At 42.1% G+C, this 23867-nt stretch overlaps 1 protein-coding gene across 3 annotated transcripts; it reads left to right on the plus strand.

Moving 5' to 3' along the window:
- Positions 1-2500: 2500 nt before the first annotated feature.
- On the plus strand, positions 2501-15947 carry gprc5ba (G protein-coupled receptor, class C, group 5, member Ba). Of its 3 annotated transcripts, XM_066642463.1 has the most exons (6): positions 2501-3339; positions 6356-6470; positions 9204-9278; positions 10313-11330; positions 11438-11550; positions 12967-15947. In XM_066642463.1, the coding sequence occupies exons 4-6, from the start codon at positions 10313-10315 to the stop codon at positions 13009-13011; spliced, it is 1176 nt and encodes a 391-aa protein (XP_066498560.1). In that variant the 5' UTR covers positions 2501-3339; positions 6356-6470; positions 9204-9278; the 3' UTR covers positions 13012-15947. The 3 variants fall into 3 exon arrangements, with proteins under 3 accessions (XP_066498560.1, XP_066498559.1, XP_066498561.1); XM_066642462.1 differs by lacking the exons at positions 6356-6470; positions 9204-9278; XM_066642464.1 differs by lacking the exons at positions 2501-3339; positions 6356-6470; positions 9204-9278 and adding an exon at positions 9302-9325.
- The last annotated feature ends 7920 nt before the right edge of the window (positions 15948-23867 follow it).

Consider the following 23867-nt stretch of genomic DNA (forward strand, 5'->3'; position numbering starts at 1 on the left):
AAAAAAAAAAAAAAAAGTATGGTGCAGGTACATTATTGTTCCTAAAGGTACATTACATTCTCTTCTACAAATCGAGAATGGAGAATTGTTAGGATTCATTCTAGAACCGTGTAAAATAATACATAATATAATTCGTAGAAATTAATTGGGTGTATGTTCTGTGTTATTTCATTTTACAAAAAAATCACAGCTAGGGTTTGAATAAACTGAATAGTGACAAGATTAAAACCACTGACCTTGCCTCATTATAATGAATGATATAAGGGGAGAGACGTAAAAGGCAGCAAGTGAACAGTTCTTCAAGCTGTTGTGTGTGCAGCATGAAAAATGGTGCAGTGTAAAGATCTGAGTGACTTTAACAAGAGGCAATCATCATATTTTTGTCAGAGAGTCTCCAGAATAACAGTTCTTAATACCTACCAAACGTGATGGTAGGATCATGTACATCTAAAGCTCACTGATGTGTGAAGGACCTGTATCTAAGCCAGAATATATTTTTTCAGAATCTTGTATAGGATTAGTATAGAGAGGATAGCCATCACTCGCTCCCCTTGTGCATCAGTGAGCAGTGGTTGCCCATGAACTTTGATGCCTAAGGTGCCACCAATTACACTGAACATAAAGTATGGGAAAGTGTAAGGCTCTGAGCCACTTAGACAAGGGCTAAACTGTGATGGCCCAAATGTTTTGGTCAGAGCATCTCCAAAATGGCAGGTCGTGTAGTGTTTCTGGAATGCGAACTGGAGACAGCCAAAGCACACTAAATCGCAAAGGGAGCAAGAGCTAGCCCATCTGGTCTGATTCCACAGAAGACCTTCAAATTCCATACTTTCAACATAATTTTGGACTGTGAATTGCACACTTGTGAAGGAAGAACATGTGACTTATGTATTTATGCAGGGGAAACCGTAAACGGAAAGACACAAAGAAATCTGAGAAAGTGTGTTTTCAGTTTGGCCCTATGAGCCACAAAGCACTTGGTACATTCTGCCTTCTTAGGACTGCAAAAGGACAACTTAGTTCTGGGGCCTGCAAACGACAATGTCTGCTCTGTTTTTCTCCCTCTATCTACAGAAACTCCACTATGTAACTTTGAGAGGTTTGTAGGAAAAGAACAATTTTGTGCACAATAGCAGCCTACATACGTATTATGAATGTGTATCCTATTTATTAAGTTACTATGATGTGAAAAAATGCACACAAACATTCAACTATGTGTAAATCAAGTAGCCAATCTCACCTACCAACATGTGTTTTTGGACTGTGGGAGGAAACCCACGCAGACACAGGTCGAACACATCAAACTCATTACAGACAGACAACTGCGTTGTGGCTCAAACCCACAACCCCAGGACCCTGGAGCTGTGTGACAGTGACATTGCCTGTTGCGCCACAATTCTGCCCTCTTCTGGCTGATCAGTGTATATGTTTATTGTAGCCGTGCCGGGCTGGAGGCTTACAGGGGAGCTCCCAGCATGCACCGTGGTCTCCCTGTTTGTCTTTTTGGGGTTGTTTTGTGGGTGGGGATCATTGTTTATGCGTTTGTGTGCGTATATGAGCTTGGTGTGTAGCAAGATGTGTTGTTGTTTGGAGGTTCACTGACAGCAGGTAGGACACCCGATGGCCAGTGGTGCCCCTGAATCTCGCTACACAGAAAGCCATAAATACTGCTTATATACTAGTGCCCTTTTCAGGGTACTTAATAAAGTTTGCTTGTAAAGTATCATCTCTATGTCTGTGTCTCATTACCCAAACATTCGTTTCAGGGACTTCACTGGAACTGTGTGCACTGATGGCACGGTTACATTTGAGGTTCATGGGCCTACAGGGCATTTAACCCTTGATGAGTCAGCTCTGTAGTGTTGCCGGACTCTGGATGGGGCTGGAGGCTCACGGGGGAGCTCCCAGCATGCTCCACAGCTTCATCTTCTTTGTCGTTTTGGGGTTTTATGTTATTGTGTGGGTGCGGGGGTCATTGTGTTTGTGTTTGGGGCTTGGTGTGTAGGGAGATGGGTTGTTATTTGGGGGCTCACCATCAGCAGGAGCGGTGGGAATAATATCCTGTGAATAGCTCAATGTTCTGGCTTGATTTGTGTGAGTCACACAGGCGTTACGTCTCTGATGTTTCTGGTGCAGATTCGTGAGTTGATGTATTTAGAGCCAGTTGTATAAGCGTTGCAGCCGCCATAAGCAATTCAGGGCAGCTTCTCACGTGCCCTCTGTGTCTGCCATTTTAAGGGCTCTTGCTCTGCACTGTAGCATATATATATATATATATAAACAATATATGAATACATAATAATACAATATTTCATTTACACATATTACGGCACAGTTATTTTACATACATTTCGTTCTATTATTATATATAATTATTTTTTTTCTGTATGATACCACATTTATTTATGGCTTTATTAAACAGCTTTAAAAAAAAAAGCCTCCATAGTGAGGGGGAGGGCCCAGTGTCACTCACAGCACGCTTTTCTGGACTGATCGAATTGAACAGCTGAGGACATGCTGTTGAGCCAAGAGGACATCAGAAGACGATTCATACGAGGAGATTCACCACAGCCTCGCGATATAACCATTTTTAGAAGGCAGTGCCCATTTCTCGAGGCCTGTCTAATTCTTCTATCTTTTTTTTGTTGTTGCTACAGCTGTTTAATAAGCGTAAAGCTCTTAGCGTGAGAGGGACAAAAGCCAGAACACAGTGTGGAGACCTAGCCGTCGAATGTTGGTCAGCGACTGTTTCTGCTGCCGGGGTTCCGAGGATAATTTATTTCCTTTCTACATCGAAACAGAACACGACGCTGTTAAAAAGACACGGAACGTCCCTGTGTCATAGCGGGTTAATGCGGTCTGTCGAGGATTGCTGAGGCAAGTGAGACTCGACTAGCGGTCGTTGCTGTGCGCTGCGTTTGAGGTGATCCTAGTGGATTAAATGGACGGTGTTTTTTCTCTCCTGTGCAAGATTCGGGTATTTTATTGTATTTATTTATTATTTTGTATTTTCCCGTATTGTCAGTTGTCTGAGAACAGAAGGAGTTGTCGGTGAAAGCGTAATTAAACGAAGGATCTGGGGAAAACCTCGAATATTAAGCAACGAATTAGACTGTTTAGGCTTCGTCCCTTCATTTAAATGCTGTCACTTGCTTGAGGCTCCCCTCAGATATCGGAAGCTCGAGCACCCCAACGGTCAACGCGCGAGCTGCTCGGCCGCTGTGACGTGAAGAGGCTCGAGGACAGAGATTGCGAAGCTCGTCGTGGGACTAATCCGAAATGTGACACCCTCATCCACTCTTGGCGTTTTACACCGTGTTTGTGTTTACCGAGGTGAAGGTATGTTCCTTTTCCAGAGCTTTTCTGCGGCCCTGGTTTATTTTTGGATGTTGAAGTATTTCACAGTGCTCTGTTTTGGACGTGTGGAGAGGCATGGCTATTTTTCTCTTCGGTGTTTGAGGGACACCACTGGACCCTTCTTGTTCTGTATTAAAATAACCCTTTGGTGGATGGAGCTGATGGAGCTGTAATAACTGAACTAATACGAAAAAGGGTTTTCAGTCGGACAGTGATTAGACTGAGAATGTGGTGCTGAGATCTGAGATCTTTTTTTAGACACTGGGAACTGGGAATGCCCCATTTTCTGTCATATTTACATAAGGCGTGTTTACCATTTAGATTTTCACAGTGACAAATGATGGCTTAGTGTTGTAGTACGTGTGTGTGTGTGTGTGAGTGTGTGTAGTGTATGTTTATGAAGGATCCATGCGGTTAAAGCCTAAGTGCAATTTGTGTCTATTGTATTATTCAGTGTTTAGGAAAAACACCTCTTATACATTACGAACGGACATTGAATTAATCTTTATTCCATGTCTGCATAGCATTAAATAGTTGACACTATCTATATAGTCAATGATTCGTCCACAGTGTGTGTGTGTGTGTGTGTGTGTGCGTGCGTTCCTGCACCACCAGTGGAGGAGCTATGTTTATTTGGATGCATGTAGTCCTGATTAGTCATAGAAAGGAGAATACAGCTACAAGGAACACACACACACACACACACACACACAGAGAGAGAGAGAGAGAGAGAGAGAGAGAAGCTGTCCAGAGTGAATATATTAGTGAAAATCTACTTGAACGCCAATGCATCTTCATGTAATTTGCATTCATTTAAACTCCAAAAATCTCTCTGGACAGAAGCAGAATTCATGAAAGGATTAAACATTCTGGATGTTAATTACCAAGTTGCATAATGAGCCTTAATTTATAGGAAGCAGAGTTAGTTGCCTTAGCATGCACAGGGAATAGCTGCAATACCCAGTTAATCCACGCTTTAAATGCCTCGTGGGAATCGTTTGTTTGGCTGTTTCTCTCTCTCTCTCTGACATTTATTTCTGAGAAGTGCTGTTCGTAACCGGGGACTGAGAGTATTGGGCAGAGCAGCATTTTCTAGGTTTTAACTATGTACATTCTCCACCGTATGTGCAGTTATTTTTGGATTAAAAGACAAGACTTGATTGATCCCGAAGGGAACTGTAGTGTCACACTACTGTACATAGTACACAACAGAGGAAACAATAATCAGAGCCACCTAAAAGTAGAAGTGGGTTACAGAAGTAAAAATGTGTGTGGTACAAATGTGCTATGAACCTTAATGTAATAACAGTGAGGGTCTTTATACATATGAGTCCTGTATATAACACAAGAGCAAGGATTGCAGTAAGAATAATGCGATAAAAATGACAACACAAGTGAAAAATATGTATAAACATAAATGACAGTGTATATGACTTAAAAAAGAGCAGCATACGTGATTATTGCACTATTGGAGTTCATAGTGAAACTATTCTGTAAATATATATGTATGATAGTATTTATAATAGTACTAGGAGCCACAGAGACAAATGTGGTCAGAATAAAGTGGACTAGTAGCAGATTAGATAAAGGTAACAGTGCAAATGACAGTATGGACTGGACGTATAAGAGTATGGTGTAGTTCAGCACAGTTCAGACAGCAGGAGATCAGTAGTGTCCCTGCAGTAAGTCATGGTAAAGTCTTATAAGAAGAAACAACCTCACACTGTGCTCCTTATCAGCCTTTCACTAAATATTGTCCATAATGGCCAGTAGCGTTTTTTCCTGTCTGTTTTCTGCCACAGTGTCCACAGTGTCCAGTTTGACTCCGACAACAGAGCCAGCCTTCTTGATTAATTTGTCCAGTTTGTTCAATGCACTTTTGTTGATACTGTTCCCCCAGCACACAACAGCACAGAATACAGCAGTAGCAACGACGGACAGGTAGAACGTCCTAAGTCCTTAGTAGACACTCAAAAGGACCTTGGTTTCCTCAGAAAGTACAGACGTGCACAGGTGTTAGAGCCCCAGTCCAGGCCAACCACCTCCACTTCCACTCCATCGATGGTGACTGGTGATGGGACAGGTCTAAGTTTCTTGAAGTCCACCACTATCTCCCTCATCTTGCTGATGTTGAGCTTTTTTTTTTAGTTATTTCAGCAATACAATTCCAGGTTGCCTCCTGCATGTGCTACTACAGTATGGCTTTATAGCCACTGGATGCATGTGCTTGATTGTCCTGTCTGCAGTCCATAAATGACCTGCCTTTAATAAATTGGTCTCTGTCTAGGCTCCAGGGTCCTGGGGGTTGTGGGTTTGAGTCCTGCTCCGGGTGACTGTCTGTGAGGAGTGTGGTGTGTTCTCCCTGTGTCCGCGGGGGTTTCCTCCGTGTGATTGTCTGTGAGGAGTGTGGTGTGTTCTCCCTGTGTCTGCATGGGTTTCCTCCGAGTGACTGTCTGTTCTCTCTGTGTCTGCGTGGGTTTACTCCGAGTGACTGTCTGTGAGGAGTGTGGTGTGTTCTCCCTGTGTCTGCGTGGGTTTCCTCCAGGTGACTGTCTGTGAGGAGCGTGGTGTGTTCTCCCTGTGTCTGCGTGGGTTTCCTCTGGGTGAATCTCTTTGAGGAGCGTGGTGTGTACTCCCTGTGTCTGCGTGGGTTTCCTCCGGGTGACTGTCTGTCAGGAGTGTGGTGTGTTCTCCCTGTGTCTGCGTGGCTTTCCTTTGGGTGCTCCGGTTTTCCTCCCATGCTCCAAAAACACACGTTGGTAGGTGGATTGTAGACTCAAAAGTGTCTGTAGGTGTGAGTGAAAGTGTGAGTGTGTGTGTGTTGCCCTGTGAAGGACTGGTGCCCCCTCCTGGGTGTGTTCCCGCCTTGCGCCCAGTGATTCCAGGTAGGCTCTGGACCCTGAACTGGATAAGGGTTACAGACAATGAATGAATGAATGATTGAATTATGTTGAGCACGGAAGTGTCATCAGAATGCAAACCATTTGTGTCCCCACAGTACAGCATTGAAAATCGGGTAAAGTTTACGAGCAGCAATAGAGTCACCGGCGTTGAGCGTGAGACGGGCGAGTTCGTCAGGCCAGCAGGAAGTGGAATGCACTGAAGGAGGGAAGGTGAGGAAGAGGAGTTGAGAAATGGGAGAGTGACCCACAGGGATGAGCCCCAAAAGAGGTGGTGACCTTTGGCACAGTGGGAACAGTGAGAAAGGAATCCAGTAACATGTTCCGGCTCATACAGGAGCGAAGATTTGGGATGAGGAATTGATGAGGAGTAGAGATGAAGAAAGAAAAGGGGGGAGGGGGAGAGAACAGGAGGAGCAGTTAAGATGGAAGACCAGGTGGGGTGGGCCCAGCAGCAGGGAGGAGTGTAGTCTCGCATTGCCAGACTGTCTGTCTAGGATGAGTCTGGTGCTATTTGCCACTTACTGTGTAGTTGGCCAAGAACCGCATACAACTGCAGGAAAAGAAACTTGACTGACACACAAAAAGTAGTAGCACTAGCAAATGTGTAGAATTTAGATCGAACCAATACGAGCCTGTATAAAACGATACATGCGGAAGTGCGTATACGCAGATGTACAGAGAGCCAATCAGAATGCAGCTGACAGTGAGCCAGATACATGTGGGCGGAGCATCTGCGTCTGAGTCTAGGGAGAGGGTAGTGAAGGTTACAGAGAACATATAAAAACATTGGGAAATTGTAATAAGCATTTAGAATTATACAAAAATGAGAAGAGAAATAGCTCTGTTATGTTTATTTGTACTTCAGTGCTGTCTGAGGGCTCAAAGACCATAGCCTGCTATAACACTGCTCTTGGGCCTTGTCCCTTGCATACAGAGATTTCTCTGAATGTTCACAAACGTAATGTTATTATGTATCATACACAATGAAATCCCCATGAAATGGGGTTGTAGATATTTGATAATAATAATGGGTGGATAAATACAAGTTTATGAAATAATAATTAAGACAAGAAAGGCAACTTAATCTAGTCTCTGTTATAGCTTTATGCTTCACATCTTTCCTTATATGACACTAAACGAATCCCTTAATTTTCAGAAGCGCTGGGGAAAATATGGTTCGTATTTTAGAGATTTTTACCCTGATGTTACACAGGACATAAAAAATATGATCATGAATCAATATTTTGCTCTTTACCCTCACTTTAGCTTTTCTGTGCTGACAAAGCAGGGGTGAAAATGCAAGACCTTTGCAGTTGGGCTTTACAGAGCTACTCTAACTTGTGAAGGATGCTTCTGCTCGGTCCATGCTTTAGAACTGGATAGGGCTGGATTTTTTTGCTGTTACATAAGAGGAAAAGAAGGAAGGAGGAGAAATGCACGAGGAACATTGAGATAGGGGAGGGTGCATTCATGATTGGACAAGTATTTCAAACGGGGGGGTATAGAGGAAACAATTCTTTCACAGCACATCTTCAAATGTGACAGGAATGGGAACTCGAGAGCGTGAAGGAGAGAAGCGGAGAGAGAAAGGGAAGGGGGCACTGCTTCTAAAATCAAATATTGATTATTTGGTGAGTGGGATATAACAAATTGATTAGAGGTCATTAACAATCATCCCATTCAAATACGGGTTGTATCATAGTCCTTAATTATGAATAATGCAGTCCTGTGACACTGGGTGGCTGATTGTGAGGGATGGTAGTTAAAACAGACAGACAGTGAAAAGGGCAGTTGATTTACCTCAGGACTTCTCAGTCTTGTTTTATTTGTGGTGCAAGGTTTCTTTTTCATTTATGATACACCTTCATTTATGTTTTTTACCCTTCCAATGTGGTCGTAGACTTAAAACCAGAAGTGGTTATAATTAGTTAGAGAGAGAGAGCTATTGTTGTTGTACCCAGCACCTCTGCTCTTCCTTCTGCTTGTTTCCATGGAAATCAGGGCCTTTGCCAGGACACATTATGAAAACATGACACTAGTGCTGTCTGAGGGAATTCACCGTCGGCACTCACCCCACACACACACACACACGTATCTGTGGATTGTGGGATGTTACATAGACTTCTATTCATTTTGTGGAGACTTAACATCATGTTTTCCATTGTTACCACGAGCTTCACCCTAGCTGAAAACACATCTTCATGCTAAAATATACTGATTTACATGATCCTAAACGGAAGGCCAATCCTCAACATTCATTCATTCATTGTCTGTAGTCCTTATCCAGTTCAGGGCGGCGGTGGGTCCGGAGTCTACCCAAGAATCACTGGGCGCAAGGCAGGAACACACCCTGGAGGGGGCGCCAGTCCTTCACAGGGCGACACACACTCACACATTCACTCACACACTCACACCTACGGACACTTTTGAGTCTCCAATCCACCTACCAACATGTGTTTTTGGAGCGTGGCAGGAAACCAGAGCACCTGGAGGAAACCCACGCAGACACAGGGAGAACACACCACACTCCTCACAGACAGTCACCTGGAGCAGGAATCGAACCCACAACCTCCAGGTCCCTGTGTGACTGCGGCACTGTATGTTTAGGAAAGCATTCAAATATAAAAGTAGATTCTGAGCTGTAGAAAGTACAATACATAAACGTTTGAACGTTCTTTCTTAAGCCACATAATGACATGCCTAATATTTGGAATACTATATTAGGCTGTTGTATAAAATATTCAACATAACTGGCGTGAACAAAGATACAACTCGCTGTAGTGTATACGATCAAAACAGATACACGGTTTATGTTGCACAGGTCTGCAGGAACTTTAATCAATTTACTTCAGTCTGTTGTTTCACTCTTATACTGATCTAAACTAAGGTACTGAGCCACACTGTTCCATCTATGTGTTGAAATCAACTGTCTTTTATGCACAGCTGTTACCTGCAGAGGCTACAACAAATATAGAACCTTTCCTTCTTTTCAGAGAGAAGAGGCTTTGTCTGAAACTGGTACATGGCTTAGTCACTATTCTATCATATAAAATAACTTTATAAAGGTAAACACAATCAGTTTCAACCCTCTTTAAAAGCCTTCATTACATGAATAAATGCCATGTCCTACGGTATATAGTGTGTGTGTGTGTCTATATACACACATATAATATGCATTAAATATGTTTAATCAGTAATATACTGGATAATTTTGACATTTCTATAGTACCTCGCTGACAATATTTCTGCTTCATATTTTCTTAAGAATTACAGTAATTAGATTAGTAATTGAATGATTTCCTCTTGCAAATCAGGGCAAATCTACCTTAACTCATCATTGGTTAACTTCAGTACCATGTTATGATATTTTGGTTTGTCTTGAAAATTGTGCCCTGGATAATTCGTCTAAATATATACACTGAACAATCGCTGGCTTAGAAAAACCTACCTTGTAGCTTCTATCATTCTCCATTTTATCAGCTCCACTGACCACACAGTTGGAGCACTTGTTAGTTCTACAATTACAGACTGTTCTCCATCTGTTTCTTATCCCCATTTCACTGTGCTCTTCAAATGGTCAGGACCAGCATAAACCAGGTGTGATGTGGGTGGTAGATCTGTGCTGTGACACTGACAATGTGGTGATGTGTTGTGCTGAGCAGCAAACTTGAGCAGCACTGCTGTGTCTGATCCACTCATACCAGTCTAATACACACTAATACCGCATCAGTGTCACTGCAGAGGCTGAGAATGATCCACCACGCAAATCACACCTGCTCTGAGGGGTTCCTGACCATTGAAGATAAGGGTGAAAGGGGATGAGAAAAAAACGGAGGGAAATCGGTGGAATGCAGTCTATAACTTTAGAACTAGAAAGTGCTCCTCTACGGTCAGTGGAGCTGATAAAATGGACACCGAGTGTAGATACAAGGTAGGTGTTCCTCATCCAGGGATTGTTCGGTGTAAAATCTCGTTTGTGTTGCTTTTCATGTGATGTGAGTTGCTAAAGCATATTTTAACGCACTGCCTTTTCTTCTCATCCTCTCTGTCAGATGGCACACTTTCCTGCACTGATCTTTTTCCTCTCTATTTTGAGTGTGAATTTTGCTCAACATGAAAAACCTGCTGGACCATGGGGCTGTGGATTTGGCCTAACACGACCTTATACCCTCTTGTGTGATCTGGAGACCATCTGGGGTGTGGTGGTGGAGGGCTTGGCTGCTGGAGGCACCGTGGCCGCTGTCCTGTTGGCTCTTGTTCTACTGTGTCGCCTTCGCTCTGTGACCGAAGCTGAGAAACGAAGTGGTGTGGGTCCCATCCTCCTGCTGCTTTTAGGCATTGTCGGCTTGTTTGGCCTGAGCTTTGCATACCTCATCGAACACAATGAGAGCCTGTGTGTGATACGTCGCGCACTGTGGGGAGCTCTATTTGCTCTGTGCTTCTCCTGCATGTTGGCCCAGGGTGTTCGTTTGCAGCGGCTGGTACGGGAGCGACGTTGCCTGGGTGGATGTGCCCTCACAGGGCTTGCTCTAGGCCTAGCAGCTGTCCAGGGCATAGTGGCTGCAGAGTGGTTGCTTTTAACAGTGTTACGACAAGGTCAGCCTGCTTGTCAGTATGAGCCACTGGACTTCGCCTTGGCTTGCACTTATGTGCTGGCAATTTTGCTCGCTGCCCTAGTGGCGGCAATGCTGGCACTTTGCGGGAAGACGCAGGCTTGGCGCTGTAATGCTGTTTGGCTTCTGGTCTCCTGTCTACTGTCTATATTTTTGTGGGCAGCGTGGATGGGCTTCTACCTCTACGGTAATTCAGCACTGGGGAAGGCCCCAGACTGGGATGAACCTGCACTGGCCGTGGCACTGGTGGCACAAGGCTGGCTCTTGCTGCTGTGCCATGCTGTGCCTGAGGCACATTCGTGTCTGCGACCTCCATCTCAGCCCTCTGCTCCTGACTACTTTGACACCTCACAGAACTCTTCACGCATGAGGGAGACCAGCTTTGATGAAGATATCCCACTCTCACACAGGCAGTTTGTAGAGAATCAAGGATATCCATTTGATGAAAATGCTGCAGGTATATAAAATAATATAGAACATTTCATTAAAAATGTACTATAATTAGTGGATGTTTATTAACACTGAAAAATGAAAAACAATGCTAATATGTGTTTATACTTTTAGGGCTAAGAAGTGGGGCACATCATAATGGTAACAGCGGGGCCCGACCCAGTGCCCCTTTTCGTAGTAATGTCTACCAACCCACAGAGATGACCATGATACTGAATGGTGGAACTGTGAGTAATTCAGGGTTTTTTTTTTTAGTGCATATACATATCAGATAACTGAAACTGCTTTCCCAGCTACTCCTGGAACCTACTCGGCTCAGCTCTTTTGCATTTCCACTGGCCTAATCTGATACCTGGTCCCTGGAACCAGGTACATTTATAGTCCCTGCATGCACCTCATAGGAAGTGAGCTGAGTAAATGTGATATGTGATGTATACACCTAGCAGAGCACTGATTGGCCGACGAGACCTGTCAATCACCTCAAATTGCAGAGCTCCAGCACAGGCTCACTGCTTGTAAAAGCACTAAAATTAACAGCAGGGGTCACATTTGGTTTTATCCGATTCACAACAGCAGCTCGTAACATTACCTTGGATTGGTGGTCGAAGAAAACTCTGCCGATCTGTGTGAACTGGGGCGTGGAGCCAGGTTCAGCCCCCAAAAAAACAAAAACACGATGAGTAAACAAAGCTAAATGTTACCTCCACTGCTGTTGTGGTTTCCAAAGCCTGCGGTTCCAGTTAGAGATGGGGCTTTGCAACTCACTGGCTCAATTTTGTGGGGGAGCTGTGCTAGTGGAGAAACAAACAGATAAAAGCAAATCGGTTTGAAAGAAAATTTGAAGGTAGAATTTTACACATTTCAGCTGCTCAGCGAAATATGGCCATTGTTGTTTCAAATTCCTCTTCACGATGTGCCACAGGAGACAGAGCTGTGAAGAAGACAGTGTGTCTGTGAAGTCACACTGATGTAAGATGTGCAAAATGAGACATGAAAATAAATGGACTTTCCAGAAAAAGACATGGGGATGGCAGCATATTTTTCTCTAAAATCACACTTTACGCCTCCATATCAATAGTGCCTTCTCACATAGGACGTCACTGACGTGGGTTTTGATGAACCCCCAAGCACCCCCAAGTTTTTTCAGTGACATATTTTTGATGTCAAAAAACACAGCACGTCTGTGGCTGTGTTTCTATCATATTAACTTTTCACACTTATTTTGCCCCTGTCCCAACACACACTAACACACCACCGCCTCAGTGTCACTGCAGTGCTGGGAATGATCTCCCACCCAAATCATACCTGCTCTGTATTGGTCCTGTGGGGGACCTGATAGTTTAAGGGCAGGGTGATATTGGGTAAGAAAGTATGCAGTGTGGACTACTACTTTGTACATACAGAGTAGGTGCAAACACACACACTATATATATATATATATATATATATACACATATGTTTTAGCAAAGTGGGCCAAACATTTTCTGTTTTGATGACACACCATTTTGTAAAATTGCTTGCTTCTGTCTGTGAATGTGTATAATTTCCTCAGGACTTTTAACACTTTACTGAGAACTATGTAATATCAAAGAGGCCTTGGTTCATTTTAAGTAACCTTTTGTTGTTCTTCGTTAACTGTGTAGGTCCCATCTGCACCCCCCACGTACACAGGAAGGCAGCTGTGGTAAAGCACAAAAAAGAAAGAAAAGGAGGCGGAAAGAAGAATGAAGGAGAAAACAATCCTGAATTTGAAGTGCAACGCCTTAATGGCACTAATTATTCTAACTTTTTTGGAATGAAGTGCACTGCAGTGTCACTGGAATGAATATGGACTTTTGTGCATTTGTGAACACCCTGTACTTTGCAGAAAGTGAAGGAACCTGGCAAAAAAATACTATGCTTTAGTGGATGTGGTGAATTCACAGATGGTTCCAAAATATATCCCAAAATATTTCCACACCATTTTGCTCCACAGTTGCATGGTTGGGAGAGTTTTACTTATGTTTTGATTTCCCAGTAATGAGAATTCATATTTTTATTCAAAATACACAAGTAGGAACTTACTAGTGGGTGACTTCCCAATATCAGTTTCAGAGGTTGACACTGAGGGTAAATTAGAAGAAAACTTTTAAATTTGCAGGTCTCCTTGGCCTGTGTGTGCGCGCGTGTGTGTGTGTGAGAAAGAGAGAGAGAGTGCGAGATTCTATACCTCCCACTGTGCCAGGACATGACCTGCAGCTTCTCAACAAAGCATTTCATTTCTAAATGGGAAGAGGGACTATTTTGTTGTATTTTGATTCACCACTCAGCTGCAAGATTAAAATGTCAGGTGACCTTCATAGTATTATCTTGTTACATGGCACCTGTCAAGGTGTGTAATATATTAGTCAACAACCAAATGGGGAAACTGAGAAAACGGGGTCTGAGATTTTGACAAGGATCAAATTGTGAAACCCAGAGAAGAGCTAATGTAGCACAAATAACTGAGCAGGTAAATGTCAGTAGATCTACAATAGACCTTCTCTGGGATCAGACCAGACAGGCTAGCATTTGCTTCCATTGGGCATCAATAAGTAAAGGGTGCCAGTGGTGTGTGTGTAAGAGAGTGTGTGTGTGTGTGTGTGTGTGAGAGAGAGAGAGAGAGAGACACACACACACACACACACACACAGACACCAGTCAACTTCATCTGTACTACCACCTTGTTTCTATACTTACTGTCCACTCTCTCTGCACTTCTGTGTGTGATCCTCATATCACCACCCGAGCCACACCTGCTGCTCCTGTGGTTTTCCTGACCATTGAAGAACAGGGTGAAAGGAGCAAACACAATATGCAGAACAACAGGTGGACTACAGCAGAGGTCATGAAATTCGGATCTGGATTTTCTTGAACCCAGTGGAACCTGGATCAGTGATCCGGACTTCTGGACCACAGTTTTGTAGGGCTACACCGTTCTCCCTTATGGTGAGTGGAGCTGAGAGAATGGACAGTGAGTTTAGAAAAGGAAAAAGTGATCATAATATCATGGTCAAGCAGGAAGTATTTCCTGTTATTTGATGTCTGCAACATGTTCCAAAAATTTAAGGTAGGACTGTTTACCACAGTGAGGTATGATCTTGTATTATCATTCAGTAATGATTTAGAAACTGAAGACAACGGAGCCTTTCCAAACAAAACAAAAAAGCAAATTATGTTCAAACAGTGGGGAGTTTTTCAGCGCTTCAGAGTTCAAACCATGCCATTTCAGGCTTAAGGTAATTAAACCTACTTAAGTTAAAAAACATTGTCAGTTGTTGTAGTTGGCAAATGGATCGTTTATCCCTTTTTGCATGAAATAATATTTCAGCTGCTGTGGCATATGTTCAGTAGGAGGCAGGACAGTGTAGGACATTTGAATCCTGGAAAAACATCTGCAGAAAAAGACGTTGTTTAAATGATAGTAAAGTCAGAGTAATTCAGAGAATAAAGTCAGAGTAATTCAGAGAACAAAGTCAGAGTAATTCAGAGAACAAAGTCAGAGTAATTCAGAGAACAAAGTCAGATTAATTCAGAGAACAAAGTCAGATTAATTCAGAGAATAAAGTCAAAGTAATTCAGAGAATAAAGTCAGAGTAATTCAGAGAACAAAGTCAGAGTAATTCAGAGAACAAAGTCAGAGTAATTCAGAGAATAAAGTCAGAGTAATTCAGAGAACAAAGTCAGATTAATTCAGAGAATAAAGTCAGAGTAATTCAGAGAATAAAGTCAGAATAATTCAGAGAATAATGTCAGAATAATTCAGAGAACAAAGTCAGATTAATTCAGAGAATAAAGTCAGAATATTTCAGAGAATAAAGTCAGAGTAATTCAGAGAATAAAGTCAGAGTAATTCAGAGAATAAAGTCAGAATAATTCAGAGAATAAAGTCAGAATAATTTGGCCCATCATACAAGATACACGTCATTGGAACTAAAAATGTTCCCGTGCATTAACAGATGAATGCCTTTGGACCTTGGCTTTTTTTTGGTTAGTTATTTTCCCTCCGTCACAGCAAACATTTGTTTTTCCGCAAAAAGCAGAAGAGTGGAGTCCTTGTTTTGATTACAGCACTTTACACATTTAAACTATGTACCATTTAAACAAAGTGTTTAACAGGATTTCCTGAATATTCTGATGGTAATTACCCTCCACTTTAGGGTGTAAAATGCTTAAAATTCCTTTTGTTGACTCATTAAAGAGTGTTGATCTGAAAGTGGCAACATATTTTTGGGAAAAATGATTGAACCCCTATCCATCCAAAGGCACGTTTTAAACGGACATTGTCCTGACATTTTGGAATATGTTGCAGAAATCAAAACAAAAACTATTTCCATTAACTGCAACAGTAAATATCTCATTTGTTTTAAGAAAAATAACTTTTCTTCATCTAAACCAGCAGAGTCTCTCTCTCTCCCCAGCTGTTCTAACAAAACTGTAGCTTCCCAAAATGACAACTTGGGTTGAGTTGTATTATAGGGTTGGGTGTTGGGGTGGATTGTGAATCTAGGTCAGATGACTGCCATCACAAACACTTATCCACACAGTACACTCCAGCCTTCCCTGTTACTCTCCGGTACTGAATAGTAACTTCGTAAAGCAGTTGTCACTTGCCAATTTTAATTCGAGGGTGCTATAGACGTTGGGTATATTACCGTACTGACACTGAGAGGTGCTCCAGCAGTGAGCTTTATTCCTGAACAGGAATGCAGAGTAAATTAATTACATACTGTGATTTGCTATATAAATATCTGCCATAAACTTTGTGAACCGTAAGGTTGTGTAAAACTAATAAGAGGGTGTATATTTAAAAATGATTTGAGTAGCGAGGATAGCATTACTGTGTTTTCGAATGAGAGTTCATTTTTAGTCTCGACATGGACACACTCTGCCTGTGAGCAGTGAGCTAGAGAGGAGCCACAATCCTGTGCATAAGCATGAAAGAGAGAGAAAGAGGGTAATGAAGGGTGGGCGGATTTGGCTGGGGGTGGGGTGCGGTGTTTTTTGTCTTTGTTTTCAGGAAACACTTTTCCCCTCTCTCCATTTTGATGAAATCCTATGCCAAGACAGATTCGGTTTTATACAGGGTCTCTGTGATTTTATTCCTTTGTTGTCGGTAACTGAAATATGTTCACACTAGTGACTTTTTTTTAATATTCAGATAATAATATTGCCTTCTTAATAAATAAATAAATAAGTAAATAGATAGATACACACCCAACACCTTCCCCCTTTCATCTCGTGGAATTTCTAGATTTGTACCCCCTCTACCTTTTGTGTGGACATTGGCTAATTTTAGATTTTTTTAAAAAATTGTATTTTTAATATTTTCATTACCTTAAACAATCAGGTTTGTTTTTTAATTATTATTATTATTATTATTATTATTATTATTATTATTATTATTACAGAGACGAACTACATTTTGATTAAAGGAACAATCCTACTGACTTTTTGTCACATTTGAGTGATACTTTATTTCTTCTAATTTTCTAATACCGTTCGTGTCGAGTTCTCATCACTGTCTTTAGACAAAAGCCAATTTGGAGTCATTTACAAAGAGAATCTAACGTTGTTTATTATAGAGACTAGCAATAATTTTGCTAAATAGGGTAGACCTTTACCTCTACAAGTGCCACTAGTTAATTGTATGACGGGTTAAACCTGCTAATGCTAATCATACACAGGCTTTGCTGTTGGCCAGTACTGCAGTTAAACAGTGCAGCTCCTGAAGACCAAGGCTCAGTGGACCTGTGAAATGGAGTGGATATATAAGGAGATAAACAACCCCACATACGGGTTATTGTGACGTGTGTTTATGTGTTCAGTTAACAGCTACAAATGCGAACAAACCTACACAAACACACCTTGTAGAACTTGCTCTAATCAACTACCTATGTGTGCATGCTCACATCCACATGTTCAGTGTTTTGTATCTGAGTTAATGTAACATCAAGCTTAATGTGTTTAAAGATGGCACAATCATGGTTTGTGTTTTTTTTTTTTTTAAATAACAATAAAAGTTTAAAGATCTGACGTGGGTCAAAGTGCCCACACAACTCAAGCCATCGATGCAATTAAGCTTACACCACTGTTGTTCTTGGATTAAACCTAAAGAAAGAGAAAGACAGTAGTTGTAGATGCATTCTCTCTGTGTTTAATAATTATAGTAAACTAGTGGTGGGATTTACACATTCTGTATGTGAAGTTTGTATTCCTGAACCCTTCTATACTACTGATTATCCGAGTGACCCGCTCCTAAACGGTCTTTTCAGACTGTCCAGAGGGACGCTGACAGGAGCGGTGGCAATTTCATAGCTGTGATGCAGCATGCCTATGTGTGGAACTTGTTTCCCCCAATAAAAATTTAATGTTTCTGTACAAGAACTGAGATAATAATGAATGATAATGAATAAAGAGTCATCTTTGTAGTTAATGTTTGGAGTCTGAAGAGTTTTTGGAGCACAAGAAACCTTTGATTGTCACGATGTTGTCATTTAATAACACATTAATGTTCCTATCTATTTATATAATGCACACATTCAGTGTTTAAAATGTCCACACTTCTTTGTTACAGCTCCCATTCTCTCAGTTTATCAAACACATCCTTCAACACCTTTAATGTTCAGTCAATCACCGATTGCACTTTTTGCTTCTAAAAATCCAAATCATTTCAATCACCAATGTAAACTCTTTGGTGCATAATATAGATTCTAATTCAGATTCTAAAAGAAAATACATTTGTGTTTTACTTAAAACCACCTATTTTCCTTTTTCACTAATGGCTCCACATGCTTTAAAACTGTAGAATATATTCACATTGGAAAGGTGGACTGTTTCAGAGCTGAATAATACATACATCTTAATTTTCACCTGTTATTTAAAGATGCACATCTTGTTTATCTGGGTGCAAAATGTTGGCGGTCTCCCAGGTCTTGGTGGATTGAGAGGGGTCCAGTTTTCAGTATAACTTCTAATAACTTCTATTAATAGTTTAGCTTATATTCGACCCCCTCTAGTTGTTTTAAAATAAATATGCAGTGTAGGTGTAATTGGTTAATATTTCCTCTTTGAAGGGTAACAATATTTGTGACACCTTTGTAACCCTTTTGTGTTGGAAATAACAATAAATGTAAATTATGGGCCGATTAAATTCTGACAGATTTTAAATTCCTCTCTGTGCCAGTCCATGTTTTTCTTTGATGATCTCTCTTTTCTGCACAAATTTAAGGCTCGCTTTCTTTGTCTCATTCATGTTCTAAAGGTGTCCATGTGTCGGTGTATGCCCATGTTTCAGTTTCTATCTCTGTTTTGATACCTGTATTTAATAAAAGCAAAATTTGCACTTGTGTCCTGCTTCCTCACTGGGCACAAGGCGGGAACACACCCAGGAGGGGGCGCCAATCCTTCACAGGGTGACAGACACTCACACCTACGGACACTTTTGAGTCTCCAATCCATCTCAATCCGTGTTTTTGGACCATGGGAGGAAACCGGAACAAACGGAGGAAACCCACGCAGACACAGGGAGAACACACCACACTCCTCACAGATAGTAACCTGGAGGAAACCCACGCAGACACAGGGAGAACACACCACACTCCTCACAGATAGTAACCTGGAGGAAACCCACGCAGACACAGGGAGAACACACCACATTGTAACTGGACAAAAGGCACAAATTATGGCATAATTAATCATTTAGATGCATTTTTGACTTTGACATTGTTTAATTCACAGAGACAACACATTAATAACAAATGCTATTTAAACAAAACACTCAATTTGACTCTGACAGGCAATGAATAATCTATAAACGTCACAGGTACGTCACTTCCGGCTGACTACTCGCGTGCTTGATTTGAAATTGTTTGCCGTTTGTCGCTGTTTTAGTCCTCTAGACGTTTATTTACAATCTCTATTGCATATTCTTTGGCATTGCTTATCCTAGTGTGCTGTCTTCATCATTCCTAACCCACCGTGCTTCTTAACTTCATTTTTTTTCGTACATATTATTTCTCATTGTTTATTTTTCTCTCTTCATGGCGCCTGCCGAGGAACGAGCCCTTTCAGCGTCTCTTGGAGAAGCAGACGGAGCTCCAGCGGGAGAAGACGAGACTCGAGGCAGCCCGCGACGCCTCCTACGTGGCCGTCGCCTCTCCGGCTCCTCTGCCGCGGCGGTTTGCGGGGGTACCCATCTACACGCCTGCACAGGGATGGGAGCGCCAGCGTGGGCGTGGGAAGTCGAGGCCGCCCCCCCCTCCACCGCAGCCAGTCTTCACTTCTGCCAACCGGTTTGAGGTGCTCAGCTCCTGGCCTTCACCTGCTCCAGCGCCGAAGACTAAACAGGACGGTGTTCTTATTATTGGTGACTCAATAGTTAGACATTTAAAAGTGCCGGGGATAAAGAGTAATGCAACCGTGTCTTGTCTCCCAGGCGCACGTGTCCTGGACGTCGCCAGGCGGCTTCCGTCGGCGCTTCGGCAGCGCGAGGACTTCGGCACCGTCGTTCTCCACGTGGGAACGAACGACATCTCCGCCCGCCGCAGCGAGGTCCTGAAGGAGCACTACCGTTCGCTTCTGGATACCGCTCGGAAGAAGACGGATGCTAGGATCATCGTCTCTGGCCCCCTGCCCACCTACCGTCGAGGATGCGAGGCGTTTAGCAGGCTCTTCGGGCTCCACTCCTGGCTCCTGGATTGGTGCGGCACTGTCGGCGTGGACTACGTCGACAACTGGGAGTGCTTTCGTGAGCGTCCGGCCCTGTATCGTTGGGATGGGCTTCATCCAAGCCGTCTAGGATCCACAGTTCTCTCTGAGAACATTGAGGTGGTTCTGCGCCGGAACTGACTGGTCATTCCCAGTCACATCAGTCAGGTAGGTGGAATGGATAGCGAGCAGGTAAGTAATATTAAAATTCCTAATGTTCCTCCTGACCATCTCTCTACTGCTAGTATGATGAGTAGCATGTCCATATCACCCACTCTAATTAATGCTAATAAATTTTTCAGCATTGAGACTGTGTCTGTTCCCCGCAAAGCTTGTTATCACAAACGCCCAAAAATCAGTTTTAACAACCTAATTAGAATTAACACCAAGGCACTGCAGCGAACGCAATATTTCAGCACTTCCAGCATTAAATTAGGGCTTTTAAATATACGATCTCTAACATCCAAATCACTCACTGTCTGTGATATTATTACTGATAACAAACTCTATGCATTATGTCTCTGCGAAACATGGGCTAAACCCAATGAATACATTGACCTAAATGAGTCCACTCCCCCTGGCTTCAGCTATTACAGTTGCCCACGAACATCTGGTCGTGGTGGTGGTGTAGCCACAATCTATGACCCTACCATTGACACAACACAAAAATCTAGTTATGATACTAAATCCTTTGAAGTACTTACTCTTAAAGTCACTGCATCAAAAAGGCAGCACTCATTTATGCTCATCACAATCTATCGTCCTCCTGGCCCTTATACAGAATTTCTTTGTGAATTTGCTGATTTTCTCTCAAGTGTAGTTATCGTATCAGAAAAGGCCTTAATTGTTGGTGATTTCAATATTCACTTTGAGAAGGACCATGATCCACTTAAAATTGCATTTGAATCAATTTTGGATGCGCTAGGGTTCACTCAGAATGTTACTGGGCCCACTCATCAATGCAAACACACATTGGACCTAGTGTTAACACGGGGCATTGAGATAAAGAATCTATCCAATCTCTCGCTACATGAGACCATCTCTGATCACCATCTAATCACATATGAAATAGCGTTAAACTTTGATATTTGTCCACAACCACGCTATATTAGAAAGCGCACTATAACATCCTCAACAGTTAGTGATTTTATCAACAACCTTCCAGACCTTACCACCATTTCTTCTCCAACTCACCCAAATGACCTTGAGCTCATTACAAACAACCTACAACACTTATTGTGTACAAACCTAGATAGTGTTGCACCAGTCAAGACCAAACAATTTAGAGAGAAAAGGCTTGCTCCATGGTACAGTGACAGCACGCGTGCATTAAAACTGGCTGCCCGTAATCATGAACGTAAATGGAGACACACAAAACTAGAATGTTTCCGAATTGCATGGCAGCACAGCCTCACCGACTATAAACATGCCTTATCTAAAGCCAAATCACAGTACATCTCTTCCCTTATAGAAAACAACAAAGACAACCCTAGATTCCTTTTTAGCACTGTATCAAATCTAATTGGAAACAAAAAGGAAATCAACCCCATTGTTCCCTCTGATTTCTGTAGCAATGACTTTATGATGTTTTTTAATGATAAAATTGATTGCATTCGCCTCAAAATCCAAAATCAGTCCAAAGTCACATCGGCTCTCGTAGATGAACCACCCGCCAGCTCTGAGGTGCACTTAGACTACTTGAATTCTGTCGATGAAAATGACTTGCTTAGTTTAATTAGCTCATCTAAATCAACTACATGCTTACTGGATCCTGTACCAACACAATTATTTAAACAAATTTTACCTAAAGTCATTAGACCATTGCTCACAATAATAAACTCATCCCTCAACATTGGATATGTACCAAAACATCTGAAACTAGCGGTAATCAAACCAATTATTAAAAAACCCAATCTTGACCCTCTCGTACTCGCAAACTACAGGCCAATTTCAAACCTCCCTTTTATTGCTAAGATTCTAGAAAAAGTCGTGTCACAGCAGCTGTGCTCTTATCTACAAAACAATGACATTCATGACATTTTTCAGTCTGGATTTAGACCAAATCACAGCACAGAAACGGCTCTAACAAGAGTAACTAATGACTTACTCCTTTCACATGATAAGGGCTATATATCTATTCTGGTGCTGCTTGACCTTAGTGCAGCATTTGATACCATAGATCATGTGATGCTTCTTGATAGGCTGGAAAATCTGGTAGGAATAAAAGGATCTGCCCTCTCTTGGTTCAGATCTTATTTATCCGATCGTTACCAATTTGTTTATCTGAATAATAAATCCTCTAATCATACTTTAGTTAAATATGGTGTTCCACAAGGATCAGTGCTCGGCCCTGTATTGTTCACACTCTACATGCTGCCACTGGGTCGACTAATCCGTAAGCATGGGATTCAATTCCACTGTTATGCTGATGACACACAACTGTATATATCAGCCAAACCCAATGATGTTGCTTGTCTACGTAAAATAACAGAATGTCTAACTGAAATTAAAGACTGGATGATGCAAAACTTTCTCATGTTAAATTCTGATAAAACTGAGGTCTTGTTACTAGGTAAAGATACTCAGATACATTCACTCAGAAATGCTGCTATTGATAATTCAACAGTAAAACACAATGCCATCATTAAAAACTTAGGGGTAGCCTTTGATTCGACTCTCACATTTGATACCCACATATCCAATACAGTCAAAACCGCCTTCTTCCACCTACGCAATATTGCCAAAATTCGGCATATTTTATCATTAAAAGATGCAGAGAAACTAGTGCATGCTTTTATAACTTCACGTCTAGACTACTGCAATGCGCTCCTGGCAGGGAGCTCGTGCAAAGCGTTACACAAGCTTCAGTTAGTTCAAAATGCAGCAGCCAGGGTGCTCACTAGAGCTAGAAAATTCGAACATATCACCCCAGTTCTCTCGTCCCTACACTGGCTACCTGTAAAATTTCGCATTGACTATAAAATACTCCTCTTAGCTTATAAATCTCTAAATGGTTTAGGCCCGCAGTATCTTACTGAACTTCTCATACCTTATCGCCCGTCACGTACACTTCGTTCACAGGATGCCCATCTACTCTTTGTTCCTCGCATTAAGAAAAACACAGCAGGAGGAAGAGCCTTTTCTCACAAAGCTCCTCAACTCTGGAATAGCCTCCGGTTACTGTTCGGGGCTCAGACACACTCTCAATCTTTAAATCTAGATTAAAAACCTACCTTTTTAAACAAGCTTTTGGTTAATCACTCACCTTCAGGTTACTCCTTCTATATTGGTGTTCGGGCTGGTTTTCATATTATCACTGTTCTGTGTTAACCCTGTCATATCACCATAGCTACAGCATTCTTAGTTAGCTGTGTAGTAACCGCCAACACGCTGTCTGTCGCTGGGTTCTCTTGCCTGACCAGTGGAAGCTTTTTTCGCAGGACAAATTTCCCCGTTCTTTACCATGACCCTACTAACCTCTGTGTTTTTATTTGTTCCCTTTGTCTGGCTTTCTTTCTCCTGTCTCTCTCTCATGCTTTGAGATGTCCTGCTGCTCTCCAGGTGTTGCCCTGATCCAGCCCCTGTGTCCTGTACAAGATCCTGTCCTTGTCTCATCTACACTATCATGCTTGGCCATGCTGTTTTATTTCAGATTAACTCTGCACCTAATTTTAACTCACACTGAATCCCTGATCACCTCCTCCTTCATCAGACTCATACATCACTAATATCATCATCCTCACCATTTTCATTTCTGCTTCTCCATCATCACCAATATACTACATTTATATTACTATAACCCCTTCATCGGTCATTT

This window comes from Hoplias malabaricus, chromosome 13, assembly GCF_029633855.1.
Source record: "Hoplias malabaricus isolate fHopMal1 chromosome 13, fHopMal1.hap1, whole genome shotgun sequence".
NCBI classification, from domain to species: domain Eukaryota; kingdom Metazoa; phylum Chordata; class Actinopteri; order Characiformes; family Erythrinidae; genus Hoplias; species Hoplias malabaricus.

Bases quoted from the DNA above. Each gene is read 5' to 3' on its own strand.
- gprc5ba (XM_066642463.1), top strand. From the start codon at position 10,313: ATGGCACACTTTCCTGCACTGATCTTTTTCCTCTCTATTTTGAGTGTG. The intron at 11,331-11,437 runs GTATATAAAATA...TTATACTTTTAG, and splicing joins ATTTGATGAAAATGCTGCAG to GGCTAAGAAGTGGGGCACAT. The intron at 11,551-12,966 runs GTGAGTAATTCA...TTAACTGTGTAG, and splicing joins TGATACTGAATGGTGGAACT to GTCCCATCTGCACCCCCCAC.